This window comes from Eptesicus fuscus, chromosome 13 (assembly GCF_027574615.1).
Source record: "Eptesicus fuscus isolate TK198812 chromosome 13, DD_ASM_mEF_20220401, whole genome shotgun sequence".
NCBI classification, from domain to species: Eukaryota; Metazoa; Chordata; class Mammalia; order Chiroptera; family Vespertilionidae; genus Eptesicus; species Eptesicus fuscus.
This window is the reverse complement of record NC_072485.1, coordinates 82,250,550-82,264,365: the sequence shown is the minus strand read 5'-3', so window position 1 is coordinate 82,264,365 and position 13,816 is coordinate 82,250,550. Positions and strand designations below refer to the sequence as shown.

The window sequence follows — 13,816 nt, the reverse complement described above, 5'->3', positions numbered from 1 at the left end:
TTTTCCGAAGGCGAGAAGCGAATGCGCAGGCAGCCGGGAGACTGAGGCACCTTTAATCGGAAACCTCGGGAGGGCGGCCACACGGTGCCAATGCCAGTGGCATCTGGGCCTGCCGACCCTCCTGCTGCAGAGCGGGAGTCCAGCCTTCCCCCGGACACGAGGGGCCTCGGGGAGGGCGCTGCCGGGACAGGCTGGTTCTCAGCTTCCCACACGCTCCCGGGGGGCGGGGGGCCAGGCTGTCAGCCCAAGGGTGTCCCACGGCTGGAAGCCCCGGCGGCCCCCTCGGTGCGTCTCCCGGTGGCCTCCGTGGAGGCCCTCAGCCAGCGGGCCCCTCTTCACTTGCAGTCCCGGCCGGGGGCCGCGGGGCGCCAGGGCTGGCGGTCACCACGGAGAGTCCGGAGGTGGCGGGGGAGAGGCCATGGAGGGTGGCGGGGGCCTCTGGGGGCCTCGGGTCTACCGTGGAGAGGGCTGGAGCCCCCGGCAGGACGGCTGGGGGCCGCGCAGGCCACCTGGCCGTTGTGTGGGCCCCAGAGGCCGTGGTGGAAGGCTCTGGAGTCGCAGGAGCCCCGGGAGAGGCGGGAGGTAGAGAGGAGGCTCCTGGGGGGGCGGGAGGCCACAGTGAGGGCCCCGCGGGGGCCGGGGGGGTGGCCTGGGCCCCCGAGCGGCCCCGGGATGCAGTCTGCAGGTTGGACACGTTGGTCCCCAAGACGAGCTGGAGGAAGTGGGGCGCGGGCCGCCGAGGCCGGGCTGCCGGGGGCCCCGGGCAGGAGCTGCAGGTGGCGGGGTCCTGGGGGGCTCCGCGGGGGCTCAGGGCGGCGTCTGCAGGAGGGGGCAGCCCCCGCCTGTCCTCCAGGGAATCTAGAGAGAGGGGCAAACGGACACAGTGGCTCTCCGACAGCCGAGGCAGCTCTGGGCGCTGCGCGGGGACAGGGCCCGGGCTCCGTCCTCTGAAGCCTCGAGCCCCGGTGAGGCCCAGCCGGTGGAGAGCAGCCACGAGCGGAGGGAGGCAGTTCAGAGGCCCCGCCACCACTGGCCGTGACGGCGTGTGAGGCACATGAGTGCCCGGCCTCCGCTTCCTCATCTGTGAAATGGGCGTGATGGTGACGGGCGCACAGGGCCGCTCTGAGGACCCACCGACACGGAGCCGGGACGTCCCGGCCTGAACCCCAATGGAAACTCCGCACTTGGTTGGTGTGTCCGCGGAGGGTCCCGTGTAACAAAAGTGCCATCTGCTGCGGCGGGGCTGACGTCGGGCAGGCTGCGTGGGAGGCGGCGGGACATGAGAACGCCCTGTCCCTCCTACCAGCTTTGCCGGGACCTAAAACCGCTCCATAAAATTACCCGATTGTAAAGTGGCTTGCTTTCCGTCTCAGCCTGGAGCCCGGAACATCCGGAGGCTTTTGTACATGGGTGGGGCGGGGGCAAGGGAAGGGAGGAAGGGGTAGGAGAGGCAGAGAGAGCATGGAGAGGGAGGGCAGACGAAGAGGGAGGGCTGGAGAGAGGCCCGGTCCCGGAGGTCCCGGAGGCCCCGGAGGCCCCGGAGGCGACGGCTGTTGTCACGCACACGAACGCACTGGACGACGACACCGACAGCCGCCCAAGGACGGTCACACCCTCTGACACCCACACCACTGACCTGGACGCTGGGGTTGTGTGACGCGGACGGCACGGGAATCACACTGTGTGTGTGTGTGTGTGTGTGTGTGTGTGTGTGTGTGTGTGTTAATCCTCACTTTAATCCCCGCCGGAGGACCTTTTTCCCATTGGTTTTTATAGCGTGGAGGGGAGGAAGGAGGGGCAGAGAGAGAAATCGATGTGAGAGACACATCAATTGGCTGCCTCCCTCACGGGCCCCGACCAGGGCCAGGGATCAAAGCGAGGTACGTGCCCTTGACCAGGAATTGAACCTGCGACCCTTCAAGTCCGAGCAACCCAGCCAGGGCAGCTGTTATTTTGTTGTTGTTATTTTTTAAAAATCCTATTCCACTTAAATAGAAAGCAGTTTGTCCTTAAAAGGAGTCAGGAAGAGCCGCCTGGTGAGCGACTGAGGCTGCGTCTCAGGAGGAGCCCGGGCGGCTCCTCAGTCTTTGGGCCTCGTGTTCCCCGTCCGGAGGCGGGAGAGCGGGTGGGAAAGAGCGGGAAGGGATCAGCGAGGCCCGCGGGCCCGGCTGGCGTGGCTCAGTGGCTGAGCGTGGACCTACGAACCAGGTCACGGTTTGATTCCGGGGTTGCGGACTCGATCCCCAGTAGGGGGTGTGCAGGAGGCAGCCGATCGATGATTCTCTCTCATCATTGCTGTTTCTCTCTCTCTCTCTCCCTCTCCCTTCCACTCTAAAATAAATAAAAACATATTAAAAAATAAAAAAGAGACCTAGCCTTGACTCAACACCAGTACAGCTTAAAAACAGACACTGACCTTCTCTGAGCCTCTATTTCCCCATCTGCAAAATGGGGATGATAACAACAGCCACTCTCCAACATTCCCGGGAGCATTTAAATGAGAAATACACTAAAACGTTCCGTCTCCTGCTAACGATTAGTCTCTGGACAGCTGGGGGAATAAATCTCTCAGCTGGCACAGGAGTGGGTGGTGGGTAAACTGAGGAAGCATCTACAAAGCTCTCAGTGGTTCCCAAGGCCTGGCTGCCTGGGGTCAGGGTGTCTGCAGCCCCCCGTCCTGACAGCAGCTCTGCATCCACAGGCCGAGAGCCGCCCTCAGAGCATCCCTCAGAAGCCCGACGGCGAGGAAAGACGTTCCACACTCGAGGAGACCCAGGCCTCCAATCAGTGGGAAAACTCACCGGGAGTTTAAAAAACGTAAAAGAGCCACATTTAAGGTCCTTCACAGACAGGTGAACTTGGAAGAGTTAAACTCCATCCACACAGGGTCGCGAGTGGGTGGGCGCCGGGAGCCGCCACGCCCCGGGAAGGCTCCTCCTTCTCCCTCCGGTAACGGTGCTGTGGCCACGGGGTACCAGGTACCACGCCGTCCTGACGCCCTGAGCCCGTTACTGCACCGACTTACTAACCACGTGTCCGAAGGCAACTCACAAACCTTAAAAACCGCCGCCTGACCGAAGGAGTCTCCCAGCGCGTGCGTTACGGACAGAAGGAAAGAGGAAGAAGCCACCGACGCATCCACCAAAAAGGCGGCGGTGAGCAGACCGGACGGCTGGGAGCTTTTTAAATGGCAGCCCGGGCCACGTGAATCCTGTGCGTTCCAGCGGCGGCCTGTCTCCCGTTTACACCCCAGAAAGTGACCGCGTGGGCGAACACCGACGACGGAGGAAGACAAACAGGGGAGATTAATTTCCAGGAGTCGAGAGCGCGCAGGAGCTGAGAGCACGGACTCCACGCTCCACTCCTGGCTCTGCAGCGACCGGCCGTGTGACCTCGAGCGCTCACTTCCCCTCTCTGTGCCTCGCCGCCTCCCCTGGAAAACGGGGTGATGGCAGCGCCCGTCTCAGCGGCTGGGAAAAGGCCCGGGAGGTCCCCGGACACATGGAGCTCCCAATACATATTCACAGCGAGCCTTCTGCAAAGGGGTTCAGTCCCTGACTCCTAATTTTTCAAAAAGGCAGAAAGCGGAGGAAGCGGTTAAGGGAGGAGACCCTGGAGAAGCCAGGGCACGGTGGGCCAACACCCGTCACACAGCGGTCCCCAGCCGGGGCTCACCGGGTGCTGGCCGTGTGGCCGCGAGCAAGCCCCGTCCCCTCGCGGAGCCTGGGGTCCCACACCCTGCGCTACGAGTTCCGTGCTCGTAGGAAGAAGACGGTGGGAGACCCGGACCCGCGGCCTGCGTACCTGGGCAGGAGCAGCAGTCCCCGGGGGGCGAGGCGGCGTCCTCGCAGGCAGGCCGGCAGGGCGCCCTCTCACAGCTCACCTCTCCCAGCTGGGGAAGCAGAGGGCACAGGTGAGGTCGCCTCCAAAGACACGCAGGCCGGCGGTCCCATGGAAGACGGGCGGGAGGGAGAGGGGCTCACACGGGCTCAGGGCCTCGAGTTTTGCAAAGGGACCAGGCCAGCAGCAGCCCCCGGGGCAGCTCACCCGGCACGTGCACTGGGTACAGGGCTCATCGTCCAGGGTGAACACCTGGCCGTTCCCCACCTTCCTGCCCTCGAAGTTGCAGTCTGCAGGGGCAGAGGAGAGGCCGTGAGCGCAGGCCCGCCCAGAGCGCGGGCGTGGGGGCGGGTCCCACTCACCTCGGCACACCGGGCAGCACTGGCCGTCGGGGTGGAAAGGGTAGGTGCAGGCGATGGGGCAGTCCACGGGCGAGCAGGCCACGGAGCCCAGCTGCAGGACACAAAACAAGGCCCTTCGACTGGGGGCTGGCGGGACACCCGGGAGGACAGGTCACGTAGCCACCGAGTGGCCACCAGAACCACCGAGGTCGGAGGAGGGAGCCGTGGTGGGGCGGGGGGGGGGGGCGGGGGGGTGACGCGGTCAGAGCTTGTCTTCGCGCTGGAACGCAAGCCCCACAGGCCAAGGGCCTGGCCCTGTGCACAGAGCTCATCGGTCACCAGCTGAGCAAACCCATGAACTGCCCAAGAAAGTGAGCACCCGAACCCCAGGAGAGAGGGCCCGGAAGCCGAAGTTCCCCGATGTCACGGCTGTGAATGAGCGCGTGGCCCTTCAACCTTTCCGCAGGCCCCGCCCCTTCCCGCAGGCCCCGCCCTTTCCCACACAGCCTCAGCACCCCTCCCCTCCCCAGCAAAGCTCCCCGGGCACTCCACCCGTTGGGCCTGACAGCAATGGGGGTTCCCATTCTCCAAGCACTAACGGCCCGGCCATCACACACGCCTTTCAGGCGGAGGGGCAGATGGTTTGGGCAGACGTGCGCTCCAAGCCCAGGTGCCGAGCGCGGGGGTTCGGCTCTTGGCACTGAGCTCACCAGCTGTGGGGCCCGAGCAAATGCCCGTCTCTCTGTGCCTCGGTTTCCCGCTCGCAGATGGAGCCGGCGGTGGTGCCCACCCCCCGGGGTTCTCCCGAGGACTGAGCTCCTGCTGCACAGGGCTGAGCGCAGGGCTGGCACACGCAGAACGCCAGATCCGGAGGCCGAGGCTGCAGAGCCTGGCCCTCGCCCTCTGTGTGAGCAGAGAAGGGCCGCAGCCCCGGGTCCCCCGGGAGAACCCCTGCCCCCGGTCGTCAGGGCAGAGGGCTGTATCAGGGCAGGTGGACCGTCCCCTGGCCCCGGTACAGTGCTGGGCAGGCGGAGGGGCCACGCCACCAGGACCCAGCAGTGACCTTGCTCCTGAGGTCTCTGGCCTCTGCCTCCAGGGTTCAGGAGCTGGGGCAGCCCCGGGGAGTTCGCCGACGGGCAGCTGGGTGGCCGTACCAGGCAGATGCAGCTCAGACACGGGTCCAGCACGGACGGGAAGGTCTGGTTGTTGTGGAAGATCCTGCCTGTGTAGGTGCAGCCTGCGGAGAGGCAGGCGGTGAGCGCCACGGCGGGCCGGGGGCGGAGGGGTGGCCGGTGACCCCGCTCCTGCCAGGGCAAAGGTCCAGGCTTGTCTGGGGGGTGACGGTCAGGCCAGCTGCTCCTGGCGCAGCTGCCCCAGGGCTGGGGCAGGGACAGCACACAGGTTGGGCAGAGGGGTCAGAATACGTCCCATCACGTGGGGTCTCCCAGCCCAGCCCCCGGGTCAGGCACTTCCTCCTCTACCCCTCGCCTGGTGCGTAGGACAGAGGCCTAGGAGACCACTGGTGCCTGCATCACAGCCATGCCCTCTGCTGCTCCCCACTCAGCCGAACCCAAACCCCACCTTCCAGAACATTCCTCCGCACCTCCCCCTCTCTGCCCCCCGATGCCCACGGAGGCCCCATGCACATGAAACCTTGATCATACTTACCTCACACTAGTAGGTAAAAAAGCAGGGGATGAGACAGTAGGGAAGTATTTTAAAGGGAAAATACACTGAGTGGCCAGATTATTATGATCTCTGAACACATAATAATCTGGCCACTCAGTGTGTGTGTGTGTGTGTGTGTGTGTATTAGAGGTCCGGTGCATGAATTTGTGCATGGGTGGGGTCCGGCCAGCCTGGCCAGGGGGGGAGGGGACATGGGCAGCTGGCTGGCCTGCCTGCTGGTAGAACTCCTGGTCAAGGGGACAATTTGCATATTAGCCTTTTATTATATAGGATATACACTGAGTGGCCAGATGATTATGCGTTTAGAAATCATAATAATCTGGCCACTCAGTGTATATATAACATATCTAGTATGTTAGGTAGAGATGTATATTATGGATATGTTAGACATAGACATAGACATAGACATAGACATAGACATAGACATAGACATAGACATAGACATAGACATAGATATTAAATCGCCAAGAGACTGGGAAAAAAAAACCATGAGATTTAAGTGGTAACGGGCCCTTGTTCATTTTCTTATTTTTGCTCTGTGTGTTCTACATGCTCTACGGTGAGACGTTACTTTTGAAACAAGGAGAAGCTTCTATGAATAAACTATCCGTTTCACGCGCTCACTGTTCTCTCCCTGTCCCCAGGTCTGGCTCCTCGTCACCCGCCTAAGCTGCAAGTTGGGCACCCGGACAGGGCCTGCCATGAGCAAGTTCTCCACATCTCTGAGCCTCAGTTTCCTCATCTGTGAAATGGGGCTGCCCACGGGGCAGTTGTGAGGATGGCCCGGATGGCTGTGCGGTGCTTCACACAGAGGAGCCTGGTGCCGGGAGCCCCCGCGGGGGTTACCTGCCGAACAGTCCGGGCAGCACTGTCCCGGGATCTGGATGGGGTGAGGGCAGGAGTCCACGCAGTCTGTCCGCTTGCAGCTCACGGAACCATCTGCCTGAGGGACAGAGGAACTTCACCGAGACCCCGCCTGCGACCCCGCCAGTCTCCGCCCCACGCCCACTCGCCCCCTGGCCCCCCTAAAAGAGGGCAAGACTGCAAACTGGCCAAGGCTTGTCCTCAAGGCGCCCTGATGCCGCAGGAGGGGGCAGGCCTCCCCCAAAGAGGACCTTCGGCTTGGGAAGGGGTGTGAGCTTTCCAAGGCCCCATCTCCAAGGACGGGGAAGGTCAGAGCGGGGGCTTAGTCCCTCGGCTTCCTGTCCGCCCCAGCAGCAGCCACGGCTGCGCCATCACCCCCCGATTCTGCCCTCGGCATCGCCCTGGGACCCTGGCTCACCCCACCAGCGGAGTGCAGTAAAATCCGTTCACATACCCCCCAGGTGTCTATTTCAGAAGACAAATGCCCTGTCGGCTCTCTCTGTCCCCTAAGCACCCGAGTGCTCGTGAGCCTCCCGAGTGACTTCCTCATAACCCACTCGAATCCCGATGGCACGCCTCGTGTCTGTAAGGGTCTAAGGCCTTTCACAAACGGCACGTCGGAGGGACGCCCAGGCTGCACTTCTCAGGCGGATGCACACCCGTCACCCCGTCGCCGGCAGGAAGGCGGTCTGAGCCGCAGGTCAGGCCGGGGAAGGGGGGGTGTCTGCCCCACCAGGCCCAGGTGACGTCCCCGGCCCCTGGCTGTGCACACAGGCTAAGGGCCTGGCTCCCGCAGCAGAGGGAGCGGGTGCACTGAGACCCGGAGCCCACACGGCTGCTTCTCGGGGCGAATGTCTGCACGTCCATCCACCCGCCCTCGGCCTCCGGCACCTTCTCCTCGCCCGTTTCTGAGGAGGCACGGCCACACGCTTCACACCAGCGACGACACTCGCTCTCACAGGAAAGGCCTGCACCCCTGCCCGCAGGACGCCGCCCCCACAGTCCCTAAGGGGACGCCCAGCGCCTGTGCCGAGAAGTCTCCCGAGGACAGCACATGCCGGTCGCAGCCCTTTCTGTCAAAACGGAGCTGGATGGGGCGGGGACAGGCTGAGGGGCCGGAGGCGGCCCAGCTCCCGGAGGGCAGGGAGCCTGGGACACGAGGACGGGGGCGGGGGTCCGCGCGGGGTGCGGAGGGGGAGCCGGAAAGCAGCTGAAGGCGCGCAGGTTGTCATTCACCTGGCAGATGCATAACTCACAGGGGTCACCGGGAGACCAGATCTGTCCCACCGGAAACTGGGCCCCGTTGTCGTCGAGCGAGCAGCCTGGCGGGCGACAGTGAGGGAGGACACGTGGGTCCCCAGCCCCCCAGCAAGGACAGACGCCTCCTCATCCATGCTGTGCAGGCAGCTCCGAGGGGGTACACTCAACCCTGCCCGGCACCCTCATGAGTGTACACAGGCCCAGTCACACAAACACGCTCACACGTGCACCCATGAACACACATCCACACGGAGAAACCACCTGCAGACACACACACACACACACACACACACACACTCCCACATGCAGATGCCACTCACACCAACACACACTCACACGTGCACATGTGAACACACATCCACACGGAGAAACCACTTGCACAGACACACAGACACACACACATGCAGATGCCACTCACACACAGACACACACACATAGACACACAGAGACGCACTCTGAGCCCCAGGGGTGCAGCTCAGCCGCCCCCTCCAGGCCTGTGCTGGCGCAGCCCCGGGACGCACGGCCGGGCGCTCACCTGTCTTGGGCACGGGCTCCCGGCAGGTGAAGCAGCACTGCCCCGGGCCCAGCCACCACTCCTCGCGGGGGCAGTCCAGCTCCGGGCACGGGGTGAAGGCGCATTCCACTTCCCCGTCCTGGGAGAAAGCCGAAGGGCACGGCCAGTGAGGGCAGCCCCCGCCAGGGCCAGGGGAGGGCTGAAGAGGGGCTGCCCTCCCCTCCTAAAGCACAGAAACCTCCAGGGAGCAAGAGGGAGGCAGGGCGAGTCCTGGGGGCGGGGCCTGGGAATGTGCCAGCTGCTGGTCTGGAGGGTCCCCTGCCCGCGGGGCCGCAGACACCGGCATCCCTTCCCCTCGCTCTGCAAGGCAGCGTCTGCGCAGGCTCCCTGCCACCTGCGCTCCCGCCCTGCTCTCGCTCTGCAGCCAGACAACTTCCCACGCACCAACCTGATGCGCTCGCGCCACCACTTAACCTCAGCAGCGCCGCCAAGCCCCAGGCCCTGGCCCGGCTGGCAGAGCCTCTCACGACTCAGTCTGAGGCCGAGGCTGTCAGCTCCCCCGCCCACCCCCGCCCAACAGGCTCCTTCCCCTGGGCACTGCCCTTGGCCAATGGGCACCGGGTCTTCCAGGGGCCGATGGCTCCTTTGCCCCCGACTCCCTGGGGAGCCAGGGAGCATACACAAGCCACCACTGCTCCGGACTCTGACACGCCCATCGCCCATCCCATCGCCCATCCCATCGCCCATCACTCATCCCATCGCCCATCCCATTGCCCATCCCATCGCCCATCACTCATCCCATTGCCCATCCCATCGCCCATCCCATCGCCCATCACTCATCCCATCGCCCATCACTCATCCCATCGCCCATCCCATTGCCCATCGCCCATCACTCATCACTCATCCCATCGCCCATCACTCATCCCATTGCCCATCTCCCATCACTCATCCCATCGCCCATCACTCATCCCATTGCCCATCGCCCATCACTCATCCCATCGCCCATCACTCATCCCATCGCCCATCCCATCGCCCATCACTCATCCCATTGCCATCCCATTGCCCATCGCCCATCACTCATCCCATCGCCCATCCCATTGCCCATCACTCATCCCATCGCCCATCCCATCGCCCATCACTCATCCCATCGCCCATCGCCCATCCCACTGCCCATCCCATCGCCCATCACTCATCCCATCGCCCATCCCATTGCCCATCACTCATCCCATCGCCCATCCCATTGCCCATCACTCATCCCATCGCCCATCCCATCGCCCATCACTCATCCCATCGCCCATCACTCATCCCATCGCCCATCCCATTGCCCATCACTCATCCCATCGCCCATCCCATCGCCCATCGCTGTGGGGAATGCACACTCTGGCCCCAGAGCATCAGCCAGAGCCTCGCGCGGCTGCTCTTGGCTCCCTCCCTGCCCATCCTGCTCCCCTCACCGTTCTCCTCGGAGTGCTCCCTCAGAACATCGCCCACAGAGAATCCCGCCCCAGGCCCAACCCAACAGGACCCGCCTGCGGCCTCCTCAGGTCTCGCCTTAGCACCCCTCCAAGAAGGCTTCCCGGAGCCTGCAGTCTGGCTAGGAGCTTGGTCACCTGCCCACCCCCCACCGAGGCTGTGGGGCCCCTGACAGAGGGGACTGGGGCTGTCTGCGCCTGGCCGTGTCCCCAGTGCTCAGCATGGCTCCAGGCACACAGTAGGTGCTCTACACATGGCCCTGCCGAAGGATGAACCTCAAGGAGCCGGCGGGAAGGCCTTGGTGAGGCCGGTCCCTGAGCCCGCTGCTGCCTCGGTCTCCCTTTCTCTGCGGGCCAGCGTCTCTCCTCCTGGCCGAGGCACCCTGGGTCAGGGCTGTGCCCTGCGCCCTCCCCGTCACCCACCACGTCGGCCCCCACCTGGCAGACGCAGGTGGTACACTCGTCGTCATCCCCACTGAACACGGCCCCGTCTGCATGCCACCGGCCGTGGAAATGGCACCTCCCTGCGGAGAGGAAAGGGAGAAGCAGCTCAAGGCCTGTGTGGGGGGGCAGATGAAGAAAAAGGGGAGCAATGGGGGGGCCCGGGGAGGCTGACACTCCCACAGCACAGCCCACGCCCCAGAACCCCACTCACTTCTCCCCACTACACCCCCAACAAAATATACGCTATTACAGCCCAGCCGGTGTGGCTCAGTGGTTGAGCGTTGACCTATGAACCAGGAGGTCAGGGTTCAATTCCCAGTCAGGGCACAGGCCTGGGTTGTGGGCTCGATCCCCAGTGCAGGAGGCAGCCGATCCACGATTCTCTCTCATCGTTGCTGTTTCTCTCTCCCTTCCTCTCTGAAATCAATGCATATATATACACATAACAGGCTATTACTTTAAAAACGACAGAGAATGAGCCACGAGTAAAAACGTCCTTCACCAAAAGGGTAAGGGAAGCCCAGAACTCACGAGGAAGAGAAAAGAAGAAATGGGAAGAGACCGGCCAGACAGGAAACAGCTCTGGGCACCTCGCCCTCCGGGGGAGCTGGGAGGACTCGGGGAGAGCCTCTCACCTGAAGACCCCCCACAGGCAGCAGCAGCCTCCAACCCGCCCAGGCCCAGCAGGCACTAGCCAGGCTGCCCTGGGTCAAATCCCACCCACACGACCCACAGGGAGTGACTTTGGGCACGACACATAACCTCGCTGAGCCTCTTGCTAATAGTTCCTACCTCCTAAGAGTACATCGCCTATGCAAAAGGATGTTTCAATTAAAAATAATATATAACATTTAAAAGTTAAGAACAAATATTTTAAGAGGATGCCAACTCTGAAATGGGTAGACTCAAGTTCAGCTCTGTGCCTGTACTCACTGGTGTGCCTTCGGGCAGTGCCTTGAGCTCTCTGAGCCTCAGTTTTCTCATCCATGAAATGGAGCTACGAATAGTGCTCCCTCAGGGCAGTGCCCTACAGTCTGGCAAGTGCCCACACAGCACTGAGCCGGCAGGGAATGCCGGTGATGGCGATGAGGTCATCCCGGGAAACAGAACCAAATTTTTTAGAAAGGACCAGCTCGGCAGTGGGCCAGTCGAGGCCCGTCTCTGTCGTGGGCTCCACCCCGTCTGCCTGTGTTGGAGGTGCCTCCGGGGCCAGAGGGCAGGCCAGGCCTGGAGCCCAGTCTGGCACCCAAACCACTGAGTACGTAGTAGGTGCTCAACTAAAACGGGCAGTTTGAAATGCTTCTCCTGATCTGAGTGTCTAAGCGGAAGTCAGTCCCTTCCTCTCTCCTCCACTCACCTCGCCCCCAAAAATACACTCAAAAGACACACCTCCCCAGAACACACTAACAAGCTACTTTCTCCCACCCACCCCCACCCAGTCACCCACCCCCACCCAGTCACCCACCTGGAGCACAGGGGCAGCAGTCCGACTCCGGGGAGGGCTGACAGGGGCCCGGAGGACACTCGGGGGAGATGCAGGACACATTTCCAGCCTGAGGAGGTGAGAGGTGGCGGGTGGGGGGGGCGGGAGGGGAGGGGAGGGGAGGGCCAGGCTCTGGGGCCCTGCAGCCATTCCCTACCGGTTCACACCCACCAGGCTTCCCCTCCAATGCAGAAGCCCCTAACGGCCCTCCCAGACCTTCAAATGCCGCCGCGGTCACAGCAAGGAGAGCCTGAGGGACCCGTGTCTGGCGTTTACTTGGGGTGTTTAGAACATCTCCCCTTCCGAGGCGAGGGCCGGACCGGAGGGCAGAGGGTGCTGCCTGCCCGGTGGAACGCCTCGCCAGCCTTCCACCACGTATCCCCCACCTCCCCGCCGCAGCACACGGAGGCTGCGGAAGGACGCGAGAGGCGGCGGCCAGAGGCTCCTCCACCAGGACACCTTCCGGTGCAGCCGGTTCTGGACCCGCGCCTACGTTAGCTACCCAAAGCGTCAAACTTAACACCGTATCTTAAAACACTTGAAGTTCAAACCAAAAAGCCCCTGGCTCTGGAGCCAGCCAGACCCGAGTCCGGGGCGCTCCCCCTCTAACGTCCGACCAAGTCCATCGCCCTCTGACCTCGGTCGCCCCGGCTCTCAGGGAGGCTGAGGATCGGGTGAGCTGAGTCTCCCGGAAAAGCGCTCGGCCGCTGCACACGTGGCGCCAGAAAGGGCTCGGCGATGGGTGCGGCCGTGTCTGCGTGCCCCACCCCGCGCGCACTGCAGCTTCGCCGTCGCTGCCAGGCCGGGGGCTGCTTTTAACGATCGATGGTCAGAGGGGAAAAATGCCCGGGGACGGGGCTCAGTGGTTGAGCGTCGACCTATGAACCAGGAGGTCACGGTCTGATTCCCAGTCAGGGCACAGGCCCAGGTTGCGGGCTCGATCCCCAGTGTGCAGGAGGCTGCCAATCAATGATTCTCTCTCATCATTGATAGTTCTCTCTCTCTCTCTGAAATCAATAAAAAATATATTTTAAAATAAGCGAATAAAAATAAAGATGGTCAGAGTGGCAGTGACGGTTGGTTGGCTCAAATCCCAGCTCTGCTCCCTCCCAGCCTCAGTCTTCTCATCTGTAGAATAGGGACAGTCAAGCTGACCCCGAACAGCTGCCAGGAGCCTCGGGTGAGAGAACGGGTGCAAGCACTCAAGCCCTTGCCCGGTGCGCACTGGGTGCTCATAACCAACTCCCTGTGACCGCGCCTGGCAGTGCCTGGCACACAGTAGGTGCTCAGTAAGTGTTCCTGGAGGAGGCTTTGCCCAAAGCAGCGTGCTCTCCACACGCCGAGTCTGGGAGCGAGGGCGCCTTCGTTGTGCTGGCAAACACTTTGCCTGGAGAGGAAAGCAGCTCCTGGTGGGGGTTCCCAGGGCCTCCGCCCGCCCCTCGCCGGACAGCCGGGCCCTGGCTGCCGTGGTCTCCCCTGCTCAGCAGAGCCTCGCTGGCTCCGCGGACCTGCAGCCTCACATGTCCCCCAGGCTTTTCAATTCCACGGGTTCCGACCAAAATCCACAGCCTGAGAACTCTCCCTCCAGCTCTCCCTCCGTTCCAGCTCACCTCCAACACCCTCTTCCCCGCCTCCAAACCCCCAAAGGGCGCCGAGGCTCACCAGGCAGACGCAGACAGTGCAGTTCTCCGTGGGAGGGGAAAACACGGCCCCCTCGGCTCTGATGACGCCGCTGTGAAAACAGCCTGTGGGGGACAGGCAGGCGGGAGGCGGCTCAGACCTCCTCAAAGCAGAGTGTGGTGTCATCACCATTCCAGGCAGCATGCACCTGCGCCTTCTATCACGGCGGGAGGCCCGGGAGGGGCGGATCCAGGTGCCCAGCACTGTGTGGGCGAAGACCCCTGGAGAG

General features: G+C 63.0%; 1 protein-coding gene across 1 annotated transcript in view; it reads right to left on the bottom strand.

Moving 5' to 3' along the window:
• Window positions 1-316: 316 nt before the first annotated feature.
• The window catches only part of VWCE (von Willebrand factor C and EGF domains), a 29,073-nt gene continuing 15,573 nt past the window's right edge, over window positions 317-13,816 (bottom strand). The window contains 12 exon segments of the mRNA XM_054725516.1: window positions 317-858; window positions 3,805-3,892; window positions 4,048-4,130; window positions 4,203-4,293; window positions 5,245-5,316; window positions 5,319-5,418; window positions 6,717-6,813; window positions 7,991-8,056; window positions 8,530-8,647; window positions 10,419-10,504; window positions 11,890-11,977; window positions 13,570-13,652. Of these exon segments, the coding sequence (XP_054581491.1) occupies window positions 317-858; window positions 3,805-3,892; window positions 4,048-4,130; window positions 4,203-4,293; window positions 5,245-5,316; window positions 5,319-5,418; window positions 6,717-6,813; window positions 7,991-8,056; window positions 8,530-8,647; window positions 10,419-10,504; window positions 11,890-11,977; window positions 13,570-13,652 (1,514 nt within the window).